The sequence below is a fragment of the Bos indicus genome, chromosome 19 (assembly GCF_029378745.1).
Source record: "Bos indicus isolate NIAB-ARS_2022 breed Sahiwal x Tharparkar chromosome 19, NIAB-ARS_B.indTharparkar_mat_pri_1.0, whole genome shotgun sequence".
Taxonomy (NCBI): Eukaryota; Metazoa; Chordata; class Mammalia; order Artiodactyla; family Bovidae; genus Bos; species Bos indicus.
Window position 1 is genome coordinate 41,799,962 of NC_091778.1, and position 23,110 is coordinate 41,823,071.

The 23,110-nt window shown below is 59.8% G+C and overlaps 1 protein-coding gene across 7 annotated transcripts in view; it reads left to right on the forward strand.

Moving 5' to 3' along the window:
* Positions 1-22,136, forward strand: part of RARA (retinoic acid receptor alpha) — a 44,168-nt gene extending 22,032 nt beyond the window's left edge. For 4 of the 7 annotated variants that reach the window (XM_019981891.2, XM_019981890.2, XM_070773424.1 and 1 more), the window contains 7 exons: positions 13,191-13,339; positions 14,671-14,812; positions 16,756-16,916; positions 17,212-17,388; positions 18,602-18,806; positions 19,848-20,006; positions 20,585-22,136. In XM_019981891.2, the coding sequence (XP_019837450.1) occupies positions 13,191-13,339; positions 14,671-14,812; positions 16,756-16,916; positions 17,212-17,388; positions 18,602-18,806; positions 19,848-20,006; positions 20,585-20,802 (1,211 nt within the window). In that variant the 3' untranslated portion in view covers positions 20,803-22,136. Of the gene's footprint in view, positions 1-6,707; positions 6,757-7,260; positions 7,977-13,190; positions 13,340-14,670; positions 14,813-16,755; positions 16,917-17,211; positions 17,389-18,601; positions 18,807-19,847; positions 20,007-20,584 lie in introns of those variants that run through there. The other 3 variants (XM_070773426.1, XM_070773425.1, XM_019981893.2) reach the window with 3 other exon arrangements.
* The last annotated feature ends 974 nt before the right edge of the window (positions 22,137-23,110 follow it).

The window sequence follows — 23,110 nt, forward strand, 5'->3', positions numbered from 1 at the left end:
GGTCAGCTGTTGACCTGGGAAACGTGTCCCACCTCTCCTGGCGGGCAGGGACTGAACACCCTGCCCCGGGCACCCACCGCCTCTCCCACGCCACTGGCAAGCTGCCTGGCACTGCTGCCCTGTGCGCCTGGCTGGGCTGGGTCAGTGCCCCCTTCCCAGCGTGGGGGCAGCACACTCTCCCCGGAGCCAGGGAGTCTCTTTGTCCCTGGGGCAGGCCCTGGCTGGGCGCCTCACTGCCCACACTGGCCGGCTGCCCACCGCCACCACTGCTTCCTGGCTCGCCTCCTCTGGCTTGCACGGTGGCCTCCTCCCTCTCCAGCCCCACCAGCCACTGAGAGCAGGGGCTGTAAGTCTGTGCTCCTTTAGGTCCCTACCCTCTGGGCCCCGGGGCAGGGGGCAGGCGGATGCTGCCTCCTCAAACCTCCACCTTCTGTTTCCTCCCATGGAGGGGGCACAGCAGGCACATTGTGACCTGGGAGTCAGAACGATTCTGGCCTGGTCTTTAGTCTGTGTTTGGTGATGGGAGAGGCCAGTCTCTGAGTTTGGAGATGCTGGGCCAGTCTCTGAGTTAGGGGATGCTGGAGAAGGGGCGGGTGGGTCTGTGGTGCCTGAGATCTGTGTGGGAACTGGAGTTCACATCCCAGTTCCAGGAACTGGAGTGTCTGCTTCCCGCCAGGGTGGGGTTTTTAGGGAGGGAGAAACCGAGGGCGCTCAGCCTGGTGCTGGTGGACCACTTGCTCTTCCCCAGGTGATTGGGAACAGGGCCTTGGACACTGTCCCCCTGGGGCCTGGCTCACGGTGGGCTGGCCTGACCCTTATCTTGTGCCGGACAAGCGAGTGTTTTGCTCTCCTTTTTGAATGTTGCAAGCTTCTTCCTCTTTCTTCGAGGTGGGTGGGGAGGGTTTCCGGGTACCCCACCTCCCACCCTGGTAACCTTCTTCCCCCAGGGTGGGGTGCCCACATTTCTAGTTAAGCAATGCCCCTTCCTGCCCTCCTCCCTCTGTGAGCCAGTGGGTTTCCCTGCCTCTTCCTAGTAAACAACAACACCTCTGCTTACCCAGACCCCCAGCTTCTGAGCTTCTCCCTGACCTTCCTTCCCCTTAGGTCAGAAACCTGTCCATCCACCCCAAGAGAGCCAGGCATCTCCCTCTTTGTCGTGGAAGGCTGTGGGACCTGGTAACCCTGGCTTTCAGCTCTGGGTAGTGCAGCATGACAGATCAAAGTTCAGACCTGGAGGCAGCCTCGCTCCCCCCACCTGAGGGCTGGTGCTGGGGGCCAGGCATTTCCCAGGATGGTGGACAGCTGTGGCCCCCATCCCCACCAGGAGCGATTATATGCTCTGGTCCCCTGCCACCCTTCCTGCAGACAGCCTGGCACAGGAGGCCCCCTCCTCCCACTTGGCGCCAACAAAGGTGTTTGGATAATGCCCCCTCCACAACTTCCATCCCTCTCACCAAGTTGGGGCGGGGGGAGGCCGGACCCTGGGTGCGCTTCAGAGACTCAGTGGCCTGTGGAAGGACAGAACTGTTCTCTAGGTCAGTGGCGAGGGGTGGGTGTTTGTCCTGCTGTCCTCTCCCTCTCCCGGGAAGCCAGAGTGGGAAGTTCCAGGGATGGTACAAGATCTCCTCCTCCAAACCAGCCCTGGGGGCTTGGTCTCTTGAGGACTGGTATTTACTGTGGAGGCTTGGGATTCTGTGTGCCTTGTGGGGAGGGTCAGGGTTGTGTGTGCTTGGGGAGGGAGGTGAGGGTTGGGTGTGTTTTAGGGGTGGGGAGGTCAAGGTTGGGTTTGTGCTGGGGAGGGGGTCAATGGCTTAAAAGTACTGGGTGAGAGGGTCAGAGTGTGTTTGAGGAAAATCAGATCCAGAGCCGGGAGGGGTGTCAATGTGTTTGTGTGCTGGAGGGGGAGGTGACGTAGGGCACCGAATGTGTAAGGGGGAGGGGTCTGTGATTGTGTGTTTGGAGGGGGAAGGGTCTCTATTTCTTATCGCTAGTCTAGGCTGGAGAGGAAACGCACCTGCCTTTTTTTATTGCTTGCCCTGGGAATTCCATGGGGTGGGAGGGGTAGCTGTGGAGTAGGCTGTGGAGCTTGAGTTCTGGCTTTGCCATTTACTAAGTGTGACAACCTCTCCGAGCGTGTTTCCTCGTCTGTAAAACAGGGATCTAAGCAGAAGCTCCCTCAGACGGCTGAGGTTAGGCAAGATCGCCGACGTAATGCACTCTGCTCCTCGCCGTGCGTGCGCTCATCGCTGTCTCGTGGCCGTGGTACCTGGGTTTTATGACAGGGGAAAGGGATCGTGACCCTTTTCTGGGTGGGAGCTGGAGAGAATGGGATGCTGACATCTGTGGAGCACCTACTGTGTGCCTGGGACTTTATCTCTGTTTTACAAATCTTAATCCCGACAATCCGGGAGAGGGACATTATCTCCATTTACACATGGGGAAACAGCGCTGGTGGTTATGTGGCTGAGCTGAGTGACCCTACAGCTGGGCTGTTGTCTGCCATCCAGATAGGCAGCCTGGGAGGGTATGGTGGGGAGCCCTGGGGATGAGGAGTCTAGGCGGCGGATCTGGGCCATGGTGAAACCCCCTCTTCCCTGGCTGAAGGTAGGAGGAAGCCCCGCTTCTGCTTCTGGACCTCCCGCCTTTACCCAGCAGGGGGCGTAGGGAAGGCCTCCCCCTAGCCACGCCCCCTCTTCTGTTTTTGATCCTGAAGGCTGGAGGGAAAGAGCGATAAGAGGCCCGGGCCAGATCTCCATCCTGTCCTGGAAGCTGCGGATACAATCTGTTCACACCCATCCCCGCCCCCAATCAGCCCACTGCAGCCCCGGGAGTTTGCAGAGCTCAGCGGGCACCCTCCCCCCACCTCCAGACAGACACTGGAGGAACGGAGTGTAAAAGCCACATTCTTATTCTTATTTTGTTTCCATTTGTGGAGTGGGGGCAGGGAAGTTGGAAGCCACGGGGAGGGGAGCTGGGGATGGGAGCCCCGAAAGACCGGGTCCAGACTTTTCGTTTCCATCCACACATTTGCTATGTATGCCTAGAAACGGGGGAGTGGCTCTAGGGTCTGGGGGAGCCTGGGGAGACTTCCTCTCCTCTGCCACTCCCTCCTCTGCCCACTCTTTCCCTGGACAATAGGAGAGACAGCCCAGGGGGCGGGGGAACTGCTAGCAGTGCCCTTCCTGGGGTCCAAAATGCAGAATCAGCTGAAAGACTGTTGGATGGGGTTTTGAATTAAAATGGGGCCCCCCTCATCTTTTATCTCAAGGCACTGGTAGTGCACAGACCCCCTCAGGGCCGGATCCCAGCATGGGCTGGGGGAGGGGACTCCGGGAAGGAAGCCTGTCCTCTAGGCTGGCCCAGACCTGAGACACAGTGTGTGCCCATGCCAAAGCCCTGTGCCCATGGGGATGTGCCAGTGCAGGCCTGACCACCCTTTGAGGGGTAGTGTCTGTGGAAAGAGGAAATGTTTCCCTTCTCCAAATCACTTTGGGGTGGTGCCCACAACGCCTTCTTCCTCCTCTCCCTTTTCAAAGGTGGGGCATAGCCCATGGAGCCGGACCTCCCAGGGTAGACCAGAGGCCCTCAGCCCTGGCTAGATCAGAAATAGAGGTCCTCCCCTCCCCATTCTTACTTCTGAGTTGCAGAGAACCTCAGCCCACGGACCAAGGCCCCTTTGGCAGAAGTCTTAAAGGACAGCTCTTCCTGTGCGGCGGGGGGCAGGTCACTCAACCTCTCTTGAGTCTGTTTCCTCTTTAAATCAAGACTCCTAATCCGTTCCTTGCTGGGCAGGCTGCTAGGAGGCCATGCTGACCTGCTTGCTGGTGAGGGCCTGGGCGAGCTTCAAGTACCCTATAAGATGAGTGTTGACGGGGTCAGGGGGTAGAGCTGGTATTGTCTTGGGGGATGGCACCCTGTACTGGGACCTGATGTCTGTCTGGCCCCTGAGCCTCATTATTTCGTGTTTGTTATCCCCTCTAGATGGGGTCGGGGACCAGAGGGAGCCGTGCTTGGAGGGTAATTGGGGGCCAGTTCATTTCAGCCCACACCTGCTGAGGGCCTGCTAAGCACACAGTGCTGGAGGAGTTACGGGGGATGTGGCAGAGGAGGACAGAGGCCCCAGACCTGCCACTAGGCCCTCCCACCTCCCCTGCTACCCCTAGCGGCCAGCCAGAACCTGCCGGAACCTTCCTTTTTCCCTCTTCTCCCATTGCCCCAGGACACTGTGTTCTACTCTGACCTGCCCCGTGACCTTGCTGTTGCCCAGAACAGGCATCTCACCCCGACTTCTCCCCTTCTCCAGCTCCGGAAATCCTATCCATCCTTCAAGGAACATCTTGAATACCGCCTCTTCCCAGAAACCTTCACAGAAGTTCACTCTTCCTCGCTCACTCTCCACCCCACCCCCTACCTCCTTTGAATGCCCGCAGGTCCTTATTTTTTCTTCTATAAAACTCATCTCTCTCCCACGAAGGGACTCCTCTCCACCTGATACCCACCGTGAGCTGTAATCATCTGGGAGATCTCTTCCCCATCACCAGGTCTTTGGTGGCAGGGACAGTCCCTGATCCTTGAGCACCTCAAAGCTGCGAACGCAAGGCCTGGCACATAACTGGTGCCTTGGATCTGTCACTGGGAGGAAAGATACCAAGGGCCTTGGAAGCAATCTGCCCTCTTCCCCAGCAGTCTCATCCCCAGCCAAGGCTTGCATCTGTGCTCCAGGTCCCAGCATTGCTTCTGCAGCCCAGACACCTCACTTAGGTGAGACCTCATTTTGGAGCCCCACACCCACCTGTCCCCCAGCCCAGTAGACTTTGCTACTTTGCAGTCTTGGAACTTTGCTGTAGCACAAGCCACACACTGATTAGTTTCCTTTATTACCACTGGCGGGCGACTTGGGTTTGATCCTTGGGTTGGGAAGATACCCTGGAGAAGGGAAAGGCGACCCGCTCCAGTATTCTGGCCTGAACTGTATAGTCCATGGGGTCCCACAGAGTCAGACACGACTGGGCAACTTTCACTCACTTATCACCACTGGCAGTTTCCTGAAGGTGAAGGTGAAGTCGCTCAGTCGTGTCCAACTCTTTGCGACCCTGTGGACTGTAGCCTACCAGGCTTCTCCATCCATGGAATCCTCCAGGCAAGAATACTGGTGTGGGTTACCATTTCCTTCTCCAGGGGATCTTCCCGACCCAGGGATTGAAGCTGGGTCTCCCACATTGGAGGCAGACGCTTTAACCTCTGAGCCACCAGGGAGGCTGTGGGCTGTGCTAACCATTGTGTGCTTCCTGGACTGTTCTAACTGGTCTCTCTTGCCCTCCTACCATCCATTCTCCACACAGCTTCACAAGGTTAAAGCTGATTTGTAACACTAAATCAGATCTTGCCTCTCCTCTGCTTGGAACCTTTCAGTGGTCTCTCCCTGCATTTGAGATAAAATTCAGCAAGCCCACGTGGTCTGGTCTCAGCCCACCTCTACAGCCTGGTCTTGTGCTCCTTTTCCTCTTGAGTTGTATATGCCATCTACTCTAGTCCTCTGATAGTTCCTTGAGTAAACTCTCTGACTTTTATAACCCAGGACCCTTGCATAGGCTCTTACTGGAACTCCACTCCTTCTTGCTCTTTGCCTAACTAATTTTTAAACTTCTACTTTTTCTTTAGGTCTCTGCTTTGACCCTCCAACCTAAATTAGGTGCCTACATTAATTCTCCCTCAAGCTTATTTGTTTTTTATGTGCTTACTTGTGTCATAATACCAGTTAGCTTGCAATTTTATATATATATATATATGCAATAATAAACATATATGTGTGATTATTTGCTAAATGGCTGTTTCACCATAAGGTCTAAAAAGGCATGCTCCCCATGGTATCCACCTAGGAGGTGATCAGAAAATAGTTTTCCTTGCATTGGCTTGGCATGGTGGGAATATGGGCTTTGATGGCAGAAAGTTCAAATACTCTATATTAGCAGTGTGATCTTGGACAACCCATCTGACCTTGCTGAGAGCTTAGTTTCTTTATTTGTAAAACAGGAATAATAGTGTTTATCTCTTGGATTGGCTGTGAGGATTACCTGACCACATAATTTAGAAACCTGGCTTTTGGAACAATATCCTTGGGAAGCACGTAAATTCCTATCCCTTTTTAAAATGAGGAACTCGGCTGCAGGGCCAGAGGGGGTCAATAAGATGTCCTCTTCTCCCAGGGCATCCCCCCACTTCCCTGGACCTACCCAACCTAGGCCTTTCTTCCAGTGAAACAGGCCTCCCGAGGGCTTCCGGGAGGAAGTGGTCAGCTGGAAGGCATCAGCCCCTCCTTTTCTCACTCCAGGGCTGGGCGGTGCGGTGGGGGGCCCAGGGTGGTTCTGCCTCTGGGAGACACCCTGGGCGGGGCTTTGCTCGACGGAAGCACGCAGAGCGTGGAGGGAGAGCCCCCCTCAGCACAAGCATTTCTGCCAAAGCGCCGGAGCTGCCGCCTCAGGTTCCGTCGGGCGGGTGGCCGGAGTCACACATGATGTCACAGACAATGACACAAGTCGGGTGTCTCATTCTCACACGGTGCCGCACAATGTCACACCCGGGACACCCTGCAAGGCGCTCACACTTGGCCACAAGCGCCTGGCCCATCGTCTCCGGCCGCCACTCCGGGCGTCTCCCGGGGAGCGGCCCAACCGGGCAGGGGGCTGGTGGGCGAGCCCCGCGGGCACGCTGGCGAGCGGGTGATGTCACGGGCAGCGGTGGGTGGGTCACCCGGAGGTGAGGCGCCGCCAGGCGAGTTCAGAGAGAGTTCAGCCGCATTGCATTAGGCAAATGAGGCCCGGGCTGGGTGGGGGGGTGTGTTGGGGGAGGACACCGGGACCACCCCCCTCCTCCCGCCTACCACCTCCCTCGCCGTAGCTTCACCGGGCCGGGGACTGACCCAACCACGGGGGAGGCTGGGAGCCGGAACTGGGATGGGGGAGACGCCCGTCCCTCTTCCGTCCTGGTGGAGCCCCCTCCTCTCCTGGTCCACAGCCTCCGTCCGTACTCCGCGCACTCCTGCTCTTGAGCCTTTTCCCCCTTCCGTCAGCTCTTCTCTCCTCCCCCTGCCCGGGCTCCCCGCAATCTCCTTCCACACCCCGCCTCTCCCTCTCAGTTCCCGGCTTGGCGTCTGCTGCAACCGGACCCGCTGGGAAAGGGTTAAGGCAGGGGCGGCGCCTGGACGGGACGGGGCGGAGGAAAGGGGGTGGGACCGCAGGGGACGGGGCGCGCAGGCTGGGGTGGGGGGACCTCGGCGCGCACCGCCGGAGACCAAGTGCCGGGCGCCCGCCCCGGGCCTGGTGGAGGCGGAGCCGCGCGGTCCCCACCTCACCCGAATCCTCGCCCGGGAGAAGCCCGGGAGCCCCGGGGTGGGGAGGAGGAAGTGCTCGGTCACCCCCCGCCCCGCGCCGATCCCGCCTCCGGCCGGCGCGCTCGGGGAGCCGCGGGACGCTGCCTCGGACACCATGAGACTCGCGACGGGAGCCCCCTCGAGGTGAAGCTGCGGAGTTCCCGGGCCTCGGCCGGGCGTTCCCGAGGGCAGTCGGCGGACTCCCCTCCTCCCCCAGTACACACAACTTGCCTGCTTTCACCTGGGACTCGCAGGGCGGCCGGCCGATTTGGACGCGGGACTTCGGGCAGAAGGTGGCCCCCGGCCCGGGTCACCAGTCGGGGCGAGGGGGACGTGCCCCTCGCCCCCAGCAGCTCTTGGATGGCGCCGCCGACTGAGTGAGGGAGGCGGCGCGCAGGACTTCCCCGCCCGGACCTCTTGTATTCGCGGGGAAGATGTACGAGAGTGTGGACGTGGGGGGGCTCACCCCCACCCCCAATCCCTTCCTGGTGGTGGATTTTTATAACCAGAACCGGGCCTGTTTGCTTCCGGAGAAGGGGCTCCCTGCTCCCGGCCCCTACTCCACTCCGCTCCGGACTCCGCTTTGGAATGGCTCAAACCACTGTAGGTATCGGCCTTCCTCTGCTATTGTGGGAGCTGGGGGTGGGGGCGGACTGTGGGGCTTCCGCTGCTACTAGGGGGTGCGGACTGGGGACGAGGTGAGGTGATCTTGTCTCTGACCCTTAACTTTCCCTTGACTCTCTTGCTGAAAGTCGGGTGCCCTTGTTGGACAATTGGACTCCCCCCAAGTAATCCTGGGCGCTTATTTCTGTTGTGTTCCGACAGAGGAACTTTGGGGGCTCCTCTTTTCAGGAAACGTTTGTTCATCTCTCCTTCGACTTCTTGAAGGGGCAGTGAAGTCCCTTGTCCCCAGTTTATATCTCCTTGCTTGGAATCCAATAGCTTCACAGCTGAGTGGTCCTTTCTGCCATCCAGGAGGGTGGGGTGAAGGTCGTAGAGTGGGCTTGTCTGCTTCTCGGAGGAGGGGCCGCCTCCTCTGATCCCACCCCTGCCAAAGCCTGGGGGACAGTCCCTCCTGGGCAGCAGCTGCTGCCCCCAGCTCTTGCCCTTGTGTCGTCTGGGTGGGAGTCAGGGGAGCGCTCCGTGTCTTTGGTGTTGGCAGTGGGGTGCTGCAAGAAGGGGCAACTCCATCAGATACCCGTCGGCCACCCTACCCGGCCCTTAGACCTTGGGGCAGGCCACCTGTCCGTCTGAGGGTAGCCTTGGTCCTGGATACTTGGCTGCACCAGGAATGGAGAGGGGAAGTTAATCTGGTGGGAAGGGTTCCCCCTCCCCGTAATCCTAACACGGTTTGTCCTCTGGAGGCTGAGCTTGATTTTTTGTGGGTCTGGAGCTGCTCTGGAAGTGAGGAATGTGTCCCCTCCCAACCCAGCGTGTCCTTTTGTTTCCCTGTTTTCACCTGGGGATGGGGGCAGGCGCTGGGCTGTCCCTACTAGGGCCGCCCACGAGAATCCCGGAGTCCTGGCACCTCCTCTGTTGGCTGTCCCCTGTCTGGGTTCAGGCTTCTCTGGAAGGGAGGGGCTCTGTGCTTTGGCGGGAGCCGTGAGTGCCTGGGGTGCACACCTGGGCGTGTTTATACCCAGCAGTGAGGTAGTGTACCTGAGGGCCAGAACGGCGCTCAGGGGGTTATTGTTACTTGGCTCCGGTTTAGTCCTCTCTGGGCTCAGCTCTTCCCTGGGGCTTCTCCCCCCACTCCCGGACTGGCTGCCTCCCTCCAGCCTGCCGGGGAGGAGGGGTGGAGTGGGTCTCTGGGGGCCTGGCGGGCTGCGGGAGGTTGAAGGGCAGCCCCCAACACCTTCGCCGTGGGAAGAGTGACCTGAAGTGGGGCGACGCCCATCTCTGCCCCTCTCAGAGCCACCTCACCCCCAGCTTCTATCATCCTGCCCCCTGACCTTTGCCTCTGGGGCAGATTGCCTGGTAGGCTGCAGACGGTGGGAGGGAGGGAGGGAGGGGTGTTCATGAGTGGACTTTAGGGAGAAGGGGACATGCGAGAAATGTGACATATACCAGGACCCTTCTTCCTGACCTCGCAGAACTGGAGGACGGTGTCCCCTCTCCAGAGTGGGGTCACTGAGGGTATGGCTGCCGTGGTCCCTCCCTCCACAGTCTTGGCCGCCTTTGCCAGAGGTCTGGGGAGGAGCGAGGATCTGAGACTTTGGGCTCCAGCCCTTGGGGGCAGCTCAGCTCTTCCTGGCCCCAAACTGGCCAGACAAGGTCCCAGGGAGCCTGGAGTCCAGCAGGCGACAGGGAGGTGGAGGACATGGGGCAGCGTGGAGCCAGAGGCCTGGGCTGCCCTGTCTCCGTGGTCGGAGTGTGGGTGTGTGGCAGTGGGCTCAGCCCCCAAGGCTGTGTAGGCTGGGAGGGGGGCTTTAGGGGTGGTTGTGGGGCACAGGAAGGACCTGGAGGCTGGGGGTGGTGACCCGAGCGAGTCTAGAGCACATGGGGTCATTACCCAACCCACCAGTGTGGCCTTTGATGACAGGAGCCCTCGGGGGTCCTCTCCACCAAATTCTCCATTCCCTCCTGCCACCTCCACCAGGGGTGGGAAGAGACAGCAAGTGGGCTGTGGGAAGAGACCTTCCGATCCTGCAGGACCCTGGGGACCTTGCCTTCCTCGCCAGAGCCCCCGATTTGGGGCGCCAGAGGATAAGGGGTACAGAGGAAGTGGCTTTCCATCTGTCCCCCACCAATCTCGCCGCTCTTGCCTCCGCCCGCTCCCAGACGTCCAAGAATGTGAAGCACGTGGATGCCCTTAGTGGGGGGAGGGGGAGAGATGGTTATCGGCGGCCGCTGGGTAGGGGCCTTCTTCCGCCCCGGCCGCGGCACTGCACCCAGAGCCACCCCCACCCTTCTCCGGGGTGGAGGCAGGGCGGGACCCAGCGCCCGGCGCCCCCTCCTCTGCCCTCCCCCGGGGGCTGCGAGGGGAGCTGCAGAGGACCGGGCGCCAGCTGGATTGGGAGGGGAGCCGCTGGCCGGGGGCCCGGCTGATTTCCTGCTGATCTCCTCCAGGAAACCGGCCCCTTGTGCGCCTGCGAGCGGCTCTGGGGCGCTGGGGACTCCGGAGCGCTCTGCGCCTCCTGCCCGCCGGGGGTGGGGCAGCACGGGAGGGAGGGGACGCCTGGCTTCCTGGGCCGGTGCCAGCCCTCCGCCAGGCGCTGGAACTTTGAGCCCGAGAAGGTGTGGTGCTTCTCCCGTGCAGTCTTCCTGCAGGAAGAGGAGAAATCTTGTGCTGGGGCCTCTGGGGAGGGGCCAGGTCGTGGCAGTCCTTACTCCCCCAGGTGTGCAGAGTTCAGGCTAACTCTTGCAGAGGGTGGGAGGGTCCTAGAGTGTCCCCTGTTCCTCTGAGGCTGCTGGCTACACTCCTGGGAGGTGGGGACTGGGCTGGGGCTCTGGGTTCAAAGGGCACAGTGGGAAGCCTCCAAGCTGTTACCTGGGTGACAGGTGGGGCTGTGCTGGGGGTAGAGGGTGCAGAGCAGAGTTCGGCCCCAGAGGCAGCCCGCTGCTATGGGGTGGGCCGAAAGGAGGCCTCACTGAAACCAAACTGTACCCCCACCTTGGGTCAGCTTGCCCCCACCCCCCATCCTGCCAAAAAGCACAGTTTAAAAAAGCACATTCTTCCAGTTTCATAAACAGCCTCTGGACTTTGCCTTAGCTCCAAATTTCTACAAGCCTTTGGCCCTCCAGTCAGTCCCTGGCCTCAGAGCTGTCTGTCCTTCACCCGGGCACCCCCTGTGCGTCCGTGCACCTCCCCTCTCTCGAGCCCACTCTGAACCCAGAGCTCCCTCTGTCCTTTCTCCCCCTGCCTTCTGGTCCATTGGAGAGCTTTGAGACTTGGGGGAGGTGGACCCAGGGCAAAGACTGGATAGGAGCGGATGGGAGGAGGGTAGGTCAGTGCCTCCAGCCCCTGCTTATTGGGTCCCCTGTTTGTTGGAACGCTGACTGGGATTCTAGGCCACGGTCCCCCCCACATCCCCTTGTCCTTGACAACACCCCCCCCCCCCACTAGTCTGGATTGTCTATTGTTACTCCTTTTACGTCTTGGAAAAAGTTAGCACAACAAAGGGCTCCTTTGTCGCTCACCCCTCTGCCTCCTGGCCTCACCCAGGCCCCCCAACCCTGCTCCCCCCACAGCAGCTGTTCTCAGGCCTCTCGCCTGTCTGATTTGCTTGTCTGGCCTCCGGGAGAGTGAGGTGGGGGAAAACCAGGCCAGGACAGTTCGATTTGGGGTGAGGAGCAGAGTAGTGGGGGAGGGTCAGCAGAGTCTGGATCTCTGGGGGTGTGGTGTGAGCATCCACTGATCCTTTGCTGCAGGCTGCTCTCTGGGCAGGGACAGGGACGCAGGGCCATAGCAGTGCTGGTCAGCAGGCTGACCAGGGAAGTGGTGCCCGGGCCCAACTAAGAGCCAGGAAAGCCTTGCCAAGGTTGTTGGCCTGGTTCCCTGTCATCGGCCGCCTGGCAGTCTCTGGTCCTGTCTGCAGGTAAGGGGGGAGGGTGGTAGCCTGCAGCCTGCCAGCCCCCCATCTGAGTGCTTCTTTTCTCTGTGCTTGGATTTTGGGGCCACATGAGCCACTATGAGATGCTATGAGGTGCTTGGACAGGAACTCGGCCCCGCTGAATTCCAGAACCTTGTGTGCTGGGGTTTGGGGTGAGGCTAGGTAGGAGTCTGGGGTGTGGGAGGAGGCAGGGATCTATCTACTCAGGGAGGCATCCCTGGCCTTGGACCAGTGGACTTGGCGAAGGCCTCAGGAGGCTGCCACTGGCCCCTTGGGAATCTGGGGGTGACCGGGTCACAGTTCCCATCTAGTACAGTGCACCCACAGCTGCCCTTGCTTGGGGCACAGACAGCCCCCACCTAGCCCTGCCCTGTTCTGCCTGGGTGATGGGCATGGGGCCAGGCACTGGGGAGGATTCTGCTAGTGGGGGCTGCCCCTGCTGGCGGGGTCACCCTCCTGGCTGCCCTCTTGGAGCTGAATAACAGGAGGGGAGGGGGACAGTAACCCGGACATACTATGGACTCTATGGCCAGACAGACAGAGCATTGATGGGAACAGACCCCCTTTGTCATGCTTTTCCCCCCAGCCAGGGTGCACTCAGAGCCATGGGCTTCCGGGGCCCACAGGGACTCTTCCCCCTGTCTCCACAGGGTCCCCCTGCTTCTCTGAGGGAGTCCCTGCCTGTTGTGCCCCAGCATTTGTGACTGCACCCGGCCTTGGATCCCTGGCCAGGGGATTGCTTGGGCGGAGGAGGGGCTGTCGCTGCTGGTAGTGGGGGTGGAGAGGGGAGCGGAAGCAGAAGGGGTGGGGGAGTGGCCAACTTTGAATATCCTGTTGACCCCAGTTTCCTCTGCCCCCAGCTTGTGTCCTGGCCCCTCCCTCCTTCAGGCCTTAACCCCTTCCTCACTTGGGGGAGGTGGGACCTGGCGCCCAGGGTCCAGGGCTGTGGACCCAGGCTGATACCTACACCTGGCACCTGCCCAGTATAGCCACATCCACATACCAGTTTGATGGTTTATTATGTGATGTTTCTGGTTTTGAAGGTGGGGTCCTGGGGAAGTAGGCAGGACTGATGGGGTGCTGGAGGCATCATTGGCAGTCTGGCTGTGGGGAGTGCCAGCTTTCCCAAGACTGCCCCTGCCCCAGAGTTTGACATCTGGCAGCCCTGGGGCAGCTGGGAGAGGTTCCTGGGCGAGACCTGGAGGCCAGGTGGGCACTGTGCTGAGGGTGGTGGCCTGGGTCTCTAACGGTCCTTCTCCTCTCTCTAGCCATTGAGACCCAGAGCAGCAGTTCTGAAGAGATTGTGCCCAGCCCCCCCTCGCCACCTCCCCTCCCCCGCATCTACAAGCCTTGCTTTGTCTGTCAAGACAAATCCTCCGGCTACCACTATGGGGTCAGCGCCTGTGAAGGCTGCAAGGTGAGTCCAGGGGGTCGTGGGGAAGGACAGTCCTGATTAGATAAGTGGGATGTTCCCACCGCCGGGTCTGGGGACTGTACCGGCAGTGGGGGTGTCCCTAAGGCTGCTGCTCTAACTTCTGCGTGGAAGGTGGCAGGAGCCTTGGAGGAGAGGAAGCCTTCAGCAGAACCTCCTTACCATAGATGAGCAGGGGTCCCCCAAACCGGAGGTCTTCCTCCAGCCCTGACTCTTTCCCCCAGCATCTCCATCCTCCAGCTGGCAGGGCTCACACCCGCTCTGCTCCCGCTGCCCGTGTTGCCATGGTGAACTGGCTGCCGACTGGCTCTTGGCTGGGGACCCAGGAGGCCTGCCCCTGGTGGCCTGCCTGCACCTCGCCATAGCAGCCTGGCAGGAGGCCGTCAGGAGCAGGCGCCTTGCCTTGGTCTCTCCTTCAGGTGCCTGGGCTGGGGCTCCCCAGCTTCTGGCCGGATTTCCACGTGCCCACATTAGGCTCCAGGGTGCAGAAGGGACTGCCACCTTTCCGGAAGCTGTGGGCATGGCCTTCCCGCTTCCTCTCCCCAGGGCTTGAGTCTGTCTGTACCTGTTTCTTCTCCAGGGATTGGGGATCAGAAGCTGCACAGCTTCGGGGCTTGGGGCCCTACGCTCCCCCTCAGTGTGGAGTGGCCATCAGGTGTGGGGCAGAGGTCAAGGGCAAAAAGCACAAGGCCTTGGACTCTCTGTGTCTTGCCTGTCCTGTCCAGACCAGCTGTTCGTGGTCTGCCCTGGTCAGGCGTCTGTCCGTCTCGCTGTTAGCCCACATGGGCAGCCTCTGACCAACCTAGTCACCCTGTGATCTGTGCTCATCTGCCTGGTTAGTGAACGTGTGTCTTGCTGCCTTGCCTATGAGCACTCATGTCTCCACCTGTCAGGCCAGGCCAGCCCGTGTGTGTATCTCTCTGGCCCCTCCTGCTTGTCTCCTTTTCTTGCACACTGAGCCCGGGGCTTTGGGTTCTAGAGCTCTGTCTGTCTCTCCCATCTAGCCCCGTCTGCTGCTTTTCCTGACCCACCAGCAGCCTGCGGTCCCCTTCCCCAGGGGTGGGGAAGCCAGGTCTATGTGTGCAGGGTGGGGGAAGCCCTTTCCCCACCCCAGTGTGGAGGCAGATACTCAGATTCTTCCGGGGGATCCTTATAGGCGTACCCTTCTCCCCGTCTTTTCTGGCCTTCTCGGGTAGGGGATGGCCAACGGCTTGGGGACAGCAGTCGCCTGACCCTTGGCCCTCGAACTGCGGCTACAGGCCAGCACCGCTCGACTGTGGGTGTGGCTGACCTGACTCCCTGCTCTCTGTACCCAGGGCTTCTTCCGCCGCAGCATCCAGAAGAACATGGTGTACACGTGTCACCGGGACAAGAACTGCATCATCAACAAGGTGACCCGGAACCGTTGCCAGTACTGCCGGCTGCAGAAGTGCTTCGAAGTGGGCATGTCCAAGGAGTGTGAGTGCCACCGACGGGGCCGTGCCACGCACTGGGCAGGGTGTGAGCTCCTGGCCCCTAAAGCCAGAGGAGCAGGGGCATGCGGGTGATCGTGTGGGTGCAAATGGACCTTGCCGTGATGCGGTGCCCTGGCTCATGGTTGAGGACAGTTCACGTATAGCTGCACGGACCGGACCTGTCTGTCTCACCATCTGTGTGTCCATGGGCGGACAGCCCTTCCTGTTCGTGTGAGGCGGGCTGTGTGTGCTTGCTCACGTGTATGCACGTGTCTGCCCCTGCCAGCTTGCTTCCAGGCTCTGACTGGCTCTGGGGCGGGGCTCAGAAGCATCCCTGAGTCCCCCACCCCATCGTGCATCTGAGGACAGGGGTGCTGCTGGGTATTTGTGTGCATGTGTTGAGGGTTGCTCCAGGCACCGGGATCTAAGAGCCTTTGTCTGGTGGAGCCTGGGACCTGGAGTTGGAAGAGAGAATTGGGACTTCTCCAGTCCCAGAGGAATGGGGGTTTCCAGTTTGGGCTCAGCTGAGGCCCGATGGAGGGAAAGAAGGAGGGCTGGACAGGGAGACCCTCTTGTGTTGAATCATGGGTGTTGCCTTGGTGACCGGTGATTGATGATGTCAGAGATAAATGACGCTGACAGACGCCTCCTTGTCTGCGTGGCCGTTGCCATGGAGCCCGAGCCTTGGGGGATGGGGTGGGGGAGGGGGCTGCAGGACCCTCTAGCCCTTTGTGGGCAGGGCAGTGGAAGAAGGAAGTGGGGAGGGGACATGGTGGGACGACAGGAGTAGAGGAACCCTGAAGTACCCGGCCACCTCCTGCCTCAGGAGGAAAGGGCTGTGTTGTTCTGTAGCGTAGGAAGTGGTGGCTCCACGCTGCAGAGCAGGTGACAACTTGGGACCTGCAGGCCTGGGACCCTTCCCCGCAGGGCCCAGCACCTCCTCCTCCGCTTCTGCCACCTTCCCGATCCCAGAGCTTTTCATGGCAGGGGGACCAGGGTGGGGCCCCCTCTCCCTCCCACTGCCAACTCCCCCTTCCCCTCCCTCCTTCTCCTCTCTGGCTGCTCTGTGCCCCGGAGCTGAGCAGCTGCCATTTCAATAGAATTAAAGCTTCCGAATGATAAACGTCTTGTCACAGCTGCAATTTTCTCTTCCCAAATTATCCCCCCTCTCTCCCTCTCCCTCTCCCTTCTCTCCCTTGCACTTTATTGAATTTGCAGAATCGACATGAGTGATCTCCAAATTATGCCAGCTCCCCCCCCACCCTGCTACCCCCTCCCTGGGTCCCCCACCCCCCACCCTCTCTTCCTCCAGCGTCAGCAGCCGCCACCACTGGCCCTGTGAGTGATTGTGTGTCTGGGATAATCGGCTGGTAACGACCCCATCGCTTCTTTAAAGCCGAGTGGTGTGTGCGGCTCAGCGCCCCCGGTGATTTGTCAGCTCCCCCGGCTAATGGGCCGAGAGATTCTGCCACCCGGCCCCCCACTCTCAGGCTGGGGAGCCCTCCTCCGTGTCTGCCCGCCCAGGGAGCTGCTCTGAGCCCATCCCAAACACTGCCGGGAGGGCTGGGTCGGTTCTCCCTGCAGGCCGGAGTAGCAGGGGGCAGGGAGGCTGAGAACACAGACCTGGGACACCCTGCGCACGGGCTTTCACCCTGGAGAGTGAGCTGGTCTGGGGCACGTGTGCTGTGGTCACAGGCCCTGGGGCAGGCCTCGGCGTGTGGGCCGGGTGGGCACCGCAGAGGGGGGCCGAGGGACCGGCTGTGTGTGGATGTCCCGCCTGCCTGTGCACTCACGTGCGTGTGCACTTTTGTGTGCGTGCCTGACCACACCCGGTGGCCTCCGCAGCTCTCAGTCTGGTGGGAGGAGCTTGGGCTGGGGTTGGACGGCTTGGGGGATGGACCGCTGACCCCACCTGCCCTCTCACTGTGCGGCCTGGGCCCTCCACAGCTGTGAGAAATGACCGGAACAAGAAGAAGAAGGAGGTGCCCAAGCCCGAGTGCTCCGAGAGCTACACGTTGACGCCGGAGGTGGGGGAGCTCATCGAGAAGGTGCGCAAAGCGCATCAGGAGACCTTCCCTGCTCTCTGCCAACTGGGCAAATACACTACGGTATGGCCCGCTCCCCCCGCGACCTCATACCCCTTCAGCTGTCAGGCCTGCCCCTCCCCCCAGCTGGGCAAATATACTTCGGTACAGCCCCCCAGGGGCACCCCTGCTTCTTCAGGCCTGCCCCTCCGCAACCCTGCTTGGGCTGCCTTGTCCACCCCTTCCCTGCCTCTCAGGAAGTGAAGGCCAGTAGAGGGCAGGCCTGCGGGTGGGGCCAGGTAGAGCCAGGCCCAGAAGGGTGCCACCAGGGGAAGGCCCTCACTCTCCTCCCACTCCCCCCCTCCCCCCATCCTCCCAGAACAACAGCTCAGAACAGCGTGTCTCTCTGGACATTGACCTCTGGGACAAGTTCAGTGAACTCTCCACCAAGTGCATCATTAAGACTGTGGAGTTCGCCAAGCAACTGCCCGGCTTCACCACCCTCACCATTGCGGACCAGATCACCCTCCTCAAGGCTGCCTGCCTGGATATCCTGGTGAGGGTCTGCACCTTGCCCGCCTAGGCACTGACCCCTGTGTTCTTGGAGGATGTCCTGCCGCTCAAATAACCACTTTCCTAAAAATCCATCTGGAGTCGACCTGTCCAAACGCCCAGCCACCTGAACAGCCACCCTTCCTCTCCCCCGCGTGTCTACCTGTCTGCTTAGCCGCCCAGCACCCGGGTGTGCACCCATTCACCTCTACTCTCATTCATCCACCCTCAGCCCATCTTTGATTCAGTGCTTCCGTCCACCCACCCATCTTCCCATCTATTCAGTCTAATAAAGGTTCACCTGGGACCCTGTGTGGCCAGGCCTTGAACTGGGTGTCAGAACAGAGGTGAACACACCACTGTCCCCTCTCGAGAACCTTCCATTGGTGGAGGCAACAGATAGGTAAACAGAGGTTGCAAAACTGTGATAAGTGCTGGCTGCAGATGGGGGAGGGCTGTCCCCTCCCTGCAGGACAGAGAGCCACACTACTGGGCCCCAGGGAGGAGCCCCAGAGGAGGTGGCCTCTAGAGGTGTGTAGAATGGTCTGTGAAAGGCCTGCTGGCGTGGGACCAGTGGGATTCAGGGGACTGCAGGGTATTTGGTGGGGCCAGAGGGTGGGCTGGACTTGAGGCAGGATGGGGGCGGATGAGATTGTCAACTCCAAGGCTGGAGGGAGGCTTGTCCTCCCTGTCTTCCTCAGCCCTCCTGTTCCCTCTCGGCCTCCTCCAAGGTCGGGAACCTGGGGTGTGACCAGGCTGCTCTTCCTGGTGGAAGGGAGATGCAAGAGGCAGGGTCAGGGTTTGAAAGACCTGAAGATGAGGTACATTTACTGAGCTCTTGCTCTGTCCCCAGTCCTGGGAACCATAGACTGAAATCCACTTTGGTCTTGGCCTTCCTGGAAATGTTTTGTTGCCCTCTTAGTTCTCTGTGTGGAGGCAGGATGCTGTAGATCTGCACTGTCTAATACAGTAGCCGCTGGCCGTGTATGGCTGTTTTAAATTGAAATTAATTAAAATTAAATTCAGTGTCTCAGTTGCACTTGGCATGTTTCAAGTGCCCACTGGTCACCAGTGTGACTGGTGGCTACTGTGTCGCACAGAAGGTTCTGTAGAACAGCAGTAGTCTGGCTGCCCGCCAGGTGGTCCTGGGGGGGGATGCTGGTGCCGGAAGTGCTGGCGGATGTGAGTTCCTGAACTCGAGAACCCTCTGCACCCAGATCCTGCGGATCTGCACGCGGTACACGCCCGAGCAGGACACAATGACCTTCTCGGATGGGCTGACCCTGAACCGGACCCAGATGCACAACGCCGGCTTTGGCCCGCTCACAGACCTGGTCTTCGCCTTCGCCAACCAGCTGCTGCCCCTGGAGATGGATGACGCTGAGACTGGGTTGCTCAGCGCCATCTGCCTCATCTGTGGAGGTGGGCTGTGGGCCTGGGTCTGGGGGCCAGGCCCAGGGGTGGTGGTGTGGCTTGCGGAGCCTCTCCCAGGGAGAAGCTGGGGGATCATTTGATCAAAAAGGCACCTGTCAGACAGGAAAATGAGTCCCAGCGGAGCAGGGTCTGGTCTGTGGCCACAGGGCAAGGGAACAGTGATAGAGACCTGAGCTCTGGTTCCCTATTTCTAGGCAGCGCTCCTTCCAGGGGGCTTAAGAGTGAGGACTTGGAGGTCAGACCACCCAGGTTCAAATCCTGGACAACATGTGACCTTCAGCAGGTCGCTGAACTTCTCTGAGCCTCCCTTTCTGTAAAATGGGGGCAGTAATGTCTCCACCTCATAAAGTTGATGGGAGGATTAGGAGGTAATAAGTAAGGCACAGTGTGCCCAGAGGAAGACCCAGTAAATGCTGGCTGCTGTTACTATTTTATTGTCATGAGTTCTGCCATATTGGGCTGGTGTCCAGAATAACCAGCTCGAGTGGGAGACCTGGCTCTGCTTAAGATGCACTGCCTGTGTTCAGGGGTGTGACCTCCATGAACTGGGCTCTCAGGGCGAGCTTTGGGACACCCTTGTGCCCCAGCCCTTCTTTGCTCACATTTGAGAGCCTCTAAGGCAATGGCACCCCACTCCAGTACTCTTGCCTGGAAAATCCCATGGATGGAGGAGCCTGGTAGGCTGCAGTCCATGGGGTCACTAAGAGTCCGACACGACTGAGCGACTTCACTTTGACTTTTCACTTTCATGCATTGGAGAAGGAAATGGCAACCCAGTCCACTATTCTTGCCTGGAGAATCCCAGGGACGGGGGAGCCTGTTGGGCTGCCATCTATGGGGTCGCACAGAGTCGGACACTACTGAAGCGACGACTGAAGCGACTTAGCAGCAGCAGCAGTAGGGCCAGGTGGGGAGGCCTGAGGAGCAAAGATACTCTGCCCAAGGCCTGGACAGGTGCGCCCCCTGGTGGTCACGATGGGGCCCGCAGCTGTGTTCCTCACCAGGCAGAGGGCTTCTCTGCTTCTTCAGACCGGCAGGACCTGGAGCAGCCAGATAGGGTGGACATGCTGCAGGAGCCGCTGCTTGAGGCACTGAAGGTCTATGTGCGGAAACGGAGGCCCAGCCGTCCACACATGTTCCCCAAGATGCTGATGAAGATCACAGACCTGCGGAGCATCAGTGCTAAGGGTGAGGCTCTCTCCCTGTGTGTCTGCCATCCATGTCCAGAGTCAGGCCTCCTGTGTCTGAGCCAGTACCCCACATCTTTGTGTCCTTGTGATGCCCCACTCACCTGAACCTCACCGTGCCCAGGTGACCTCCGTGCCTGTGAGCCCCAACATGGCAGTGTCATCTTGGCATGCTAGTTCAGGGCATGGCTCTGGAACCAGACTGTTGTGTGTCCTTCAGTGGGTCACACAACGGCTCTAAGCCTCAGTTACCCATCTGCAGAGCAGGGATAACATTTGCAGAGTTGTCTTGAGATGTCAGTAGGAGAGTCAGCAGCACGTAGGAAGGGCCTGGCATCAAGCCCAGTGACCCCAGAGCCAGAGCTGGGAGCCACTTTTCCCTGCTGCCGTTCAGCTGTGGGGCTTAGGAGAGCTGGCTTACATCAGGAAACAGTGCAGGGGTCGGTGTGTGGCGGGAGCTGATATTGGTACTGTGGATCCTCCTACCCCTTGCACACTCCCTCCTGGGGCCACGCTTGTGTGCAGGGCTAGAGGAGCAAGGTGGCCACACTCCTGACCTCTGTCCCTTCTTTCCTGCAGGGGCTGAGCGGGTGATCACGCTGAAGATGGAGATTCCGGGCTCCATGCCACCTCTCATCCAGGAAATGCTGGAGAACTCAGAGGGCCTGGACACTCTGAGCGGACAAGCGGGGAGTGGGGGGCGGGACGGGGGTGGCCTGGCTCCCCCGCCCGGCAGCTGTAGCCCCAGCCTCAGCCCCAGCTCAAACAGAAGCAGCCCGGCCACCCACTCCCCGTGACTGCCCTTGCCCCATGGACACAGCCCTCACCCCGTGCCCTGGCTTTTCTCTGCCTTTCTACCAACCATGCAACCCCCACCAGCCCTGCGCCCCACCTGCCCTCCCTTGCCCGGGGGGCTGGAGGGAGGAGGTGGCGGCGACTCTTCGGACAGAGGCCCGGGCCTGCGATGGACTGCCCGCTCTTGGAGCCTGGGCTGACGTCAGGGCCGTGGCCGTGGACTGAGTGAGGACCCCTGGTCCCGGGCCTCGGGATGGGGCCTGCGGGCTTTGTGTTCATCAAGACACCCTTCTGCCCACCTCGCCACATCTTCATCACCAGCAAATGCCAGGACCTGGCTCCCCCATCCTCAGAACTTGCAAGCCATTGCCCCCCGGTTGGGGAACCCCCCCTGCCTCGGTTGGTGACAGAGGGGGTGGGCCGGGGTGGGGGAATCCCCTGTACATACTTTGCCATACCAACCCCCAGGTATTAATTCTCGCTGGTTTTGTTTTTATTTTAATTTTTTTTTCTGGTTTTGATTTTTTTAAATAAGAATTTTCATTTTAAGCACATTTATACTGAAGTGTGCTGTGTATTGGGGGGAGCTGGATTCAGAGCTGGAGGGGGGGATGGGCCCCGGGGGAGGGGAGTGGCTTGAAAGGGGCTTCCCCTGTCTCTCCAAGTCCCTGTGCCCCCCAAGGCCCCCTCCCCAGCCATTTCCTCCTCAGTTTTCTCTTTAAAACTGTGAAGTACTAACTTTCCAAGGCCTGCCCTCTCCTCTCTCTCTGCCTAACCACTGGGCAAGGACAGTTTCCTGGCAACCCCTGGAAGGAGTGGCTCACCCCCGGGATGGGGCTGGGGGCAGAGCACCGGGGCCTCAGGACCTCCAGGCGTGTGTTTCTCCGCCCTGTGTCCTCTGCTTCCCCATCAGAGCCCACGTCATCGAAGCCCTCCAGCGCTCCCCTCCCTATGAAGGGGCTGGCCAGGGGGTCCGAGCTCCCCTGCCCTCCAGCCTCATGGCCACCAGCACCGCCCACAGGGCCCCCGGACACACACAGACACACCCACACACACAGTGGACAGACAGGCCGACAGACACGTGGCCTGAGTTCCTCCATTTCCCTGGCCTGCCCCCCACCCCACACCCATGCCCCCTCTTTGCCCCGCAGGACGGGCCTACAGGGGGTCCCCTCACGTCACCCCTGCTCCCCCGGGGCTGGGGGAGCTGGCTCTGCCCTGCCCTCCTTGCCCTGGGGTTGGGGTCTCATCCCCCCCAGAGCCCGCTGGTGCACCTGTTACTGTTGGACTTGCCACTGAGATCTACTGGATAAAGAATAAAGTTATATTTATTCTACACGCGCCTCAGAGCCTCGCTGCCTCGCCGCCTTCTCTCGGTGTCTGGGCAGGGACTGGGGCCCAAGCTGCCTTCGGGACCTGCCTTGCTGTGCTCAGAGCTTTGGAGATACTGGGAGGAGACAGGCCTGCCCTTAGGAAGCCCTTGGTCTAGGGGTCTCACAGCCTGTCAGGGACCCATGTAGAGAGGTGGGAGGGAGAGAGGGAGAGACCGCCTCAGCCTTCAGGGAGTCCCCAGCCCGAGAGAGAAAGCCACCTCAGCTCTCTGAGAGTCCCTAGCCCTTGGGAAGCTAGAGCTTGAATCAGAGCCATTTAGTGGCAGAGTTCTATCTTTAGTGACCACCGATGACCACAACAAGAGTGGCAGTTGGCCTGGGGGACTTGGGCCAGGGGCTCGCTCATTGCAATCTAAGAAGAACTCAGGATTGGGATGGAACCTGGGAGGCCGGGCCACTTGTTCTTCCACCTCCAGGAAGAACTGTCCCTGTCCCGCCCCCAACGTCACGTCTGTGGGCAGGAGGCACAGGGGACAGGCAGGTGATGGCACCTGGATGCTCCTGATCGAGAGAGTGGAGTGTGATAGGCCTTGAGGGTCCTTAGAAACCAGTTTTAACCCCCTCACACTAGACATCAAGGTCCAGAGAGGGCAGTGCCCTTGCCCAGGGTCACCCAACAAATAAGTGGCAGATCAGGGAACAGTACTAAGGGCTGCTATCACTTCATGGCAAATAGATGGGGAAAAAAATGGAAACTGACAGATTTGATTTTATTGGGCTCCAAAATCACTGTGGACAGTGAGTGCAGCCATGAAATTAAAAGACACTTGCTCCTTGGAAGAAAAGTATGATAAACCTACACAGTATTGAAAAGCAGAGACATCACTTTGTGGACAAAGGTCTGTGTAGTCAAAGCTATGGTTTTTCCAGGAGTCATGCACAGACGTGAGACGGGCTGTAAAGAAGGCTGAATACCAAA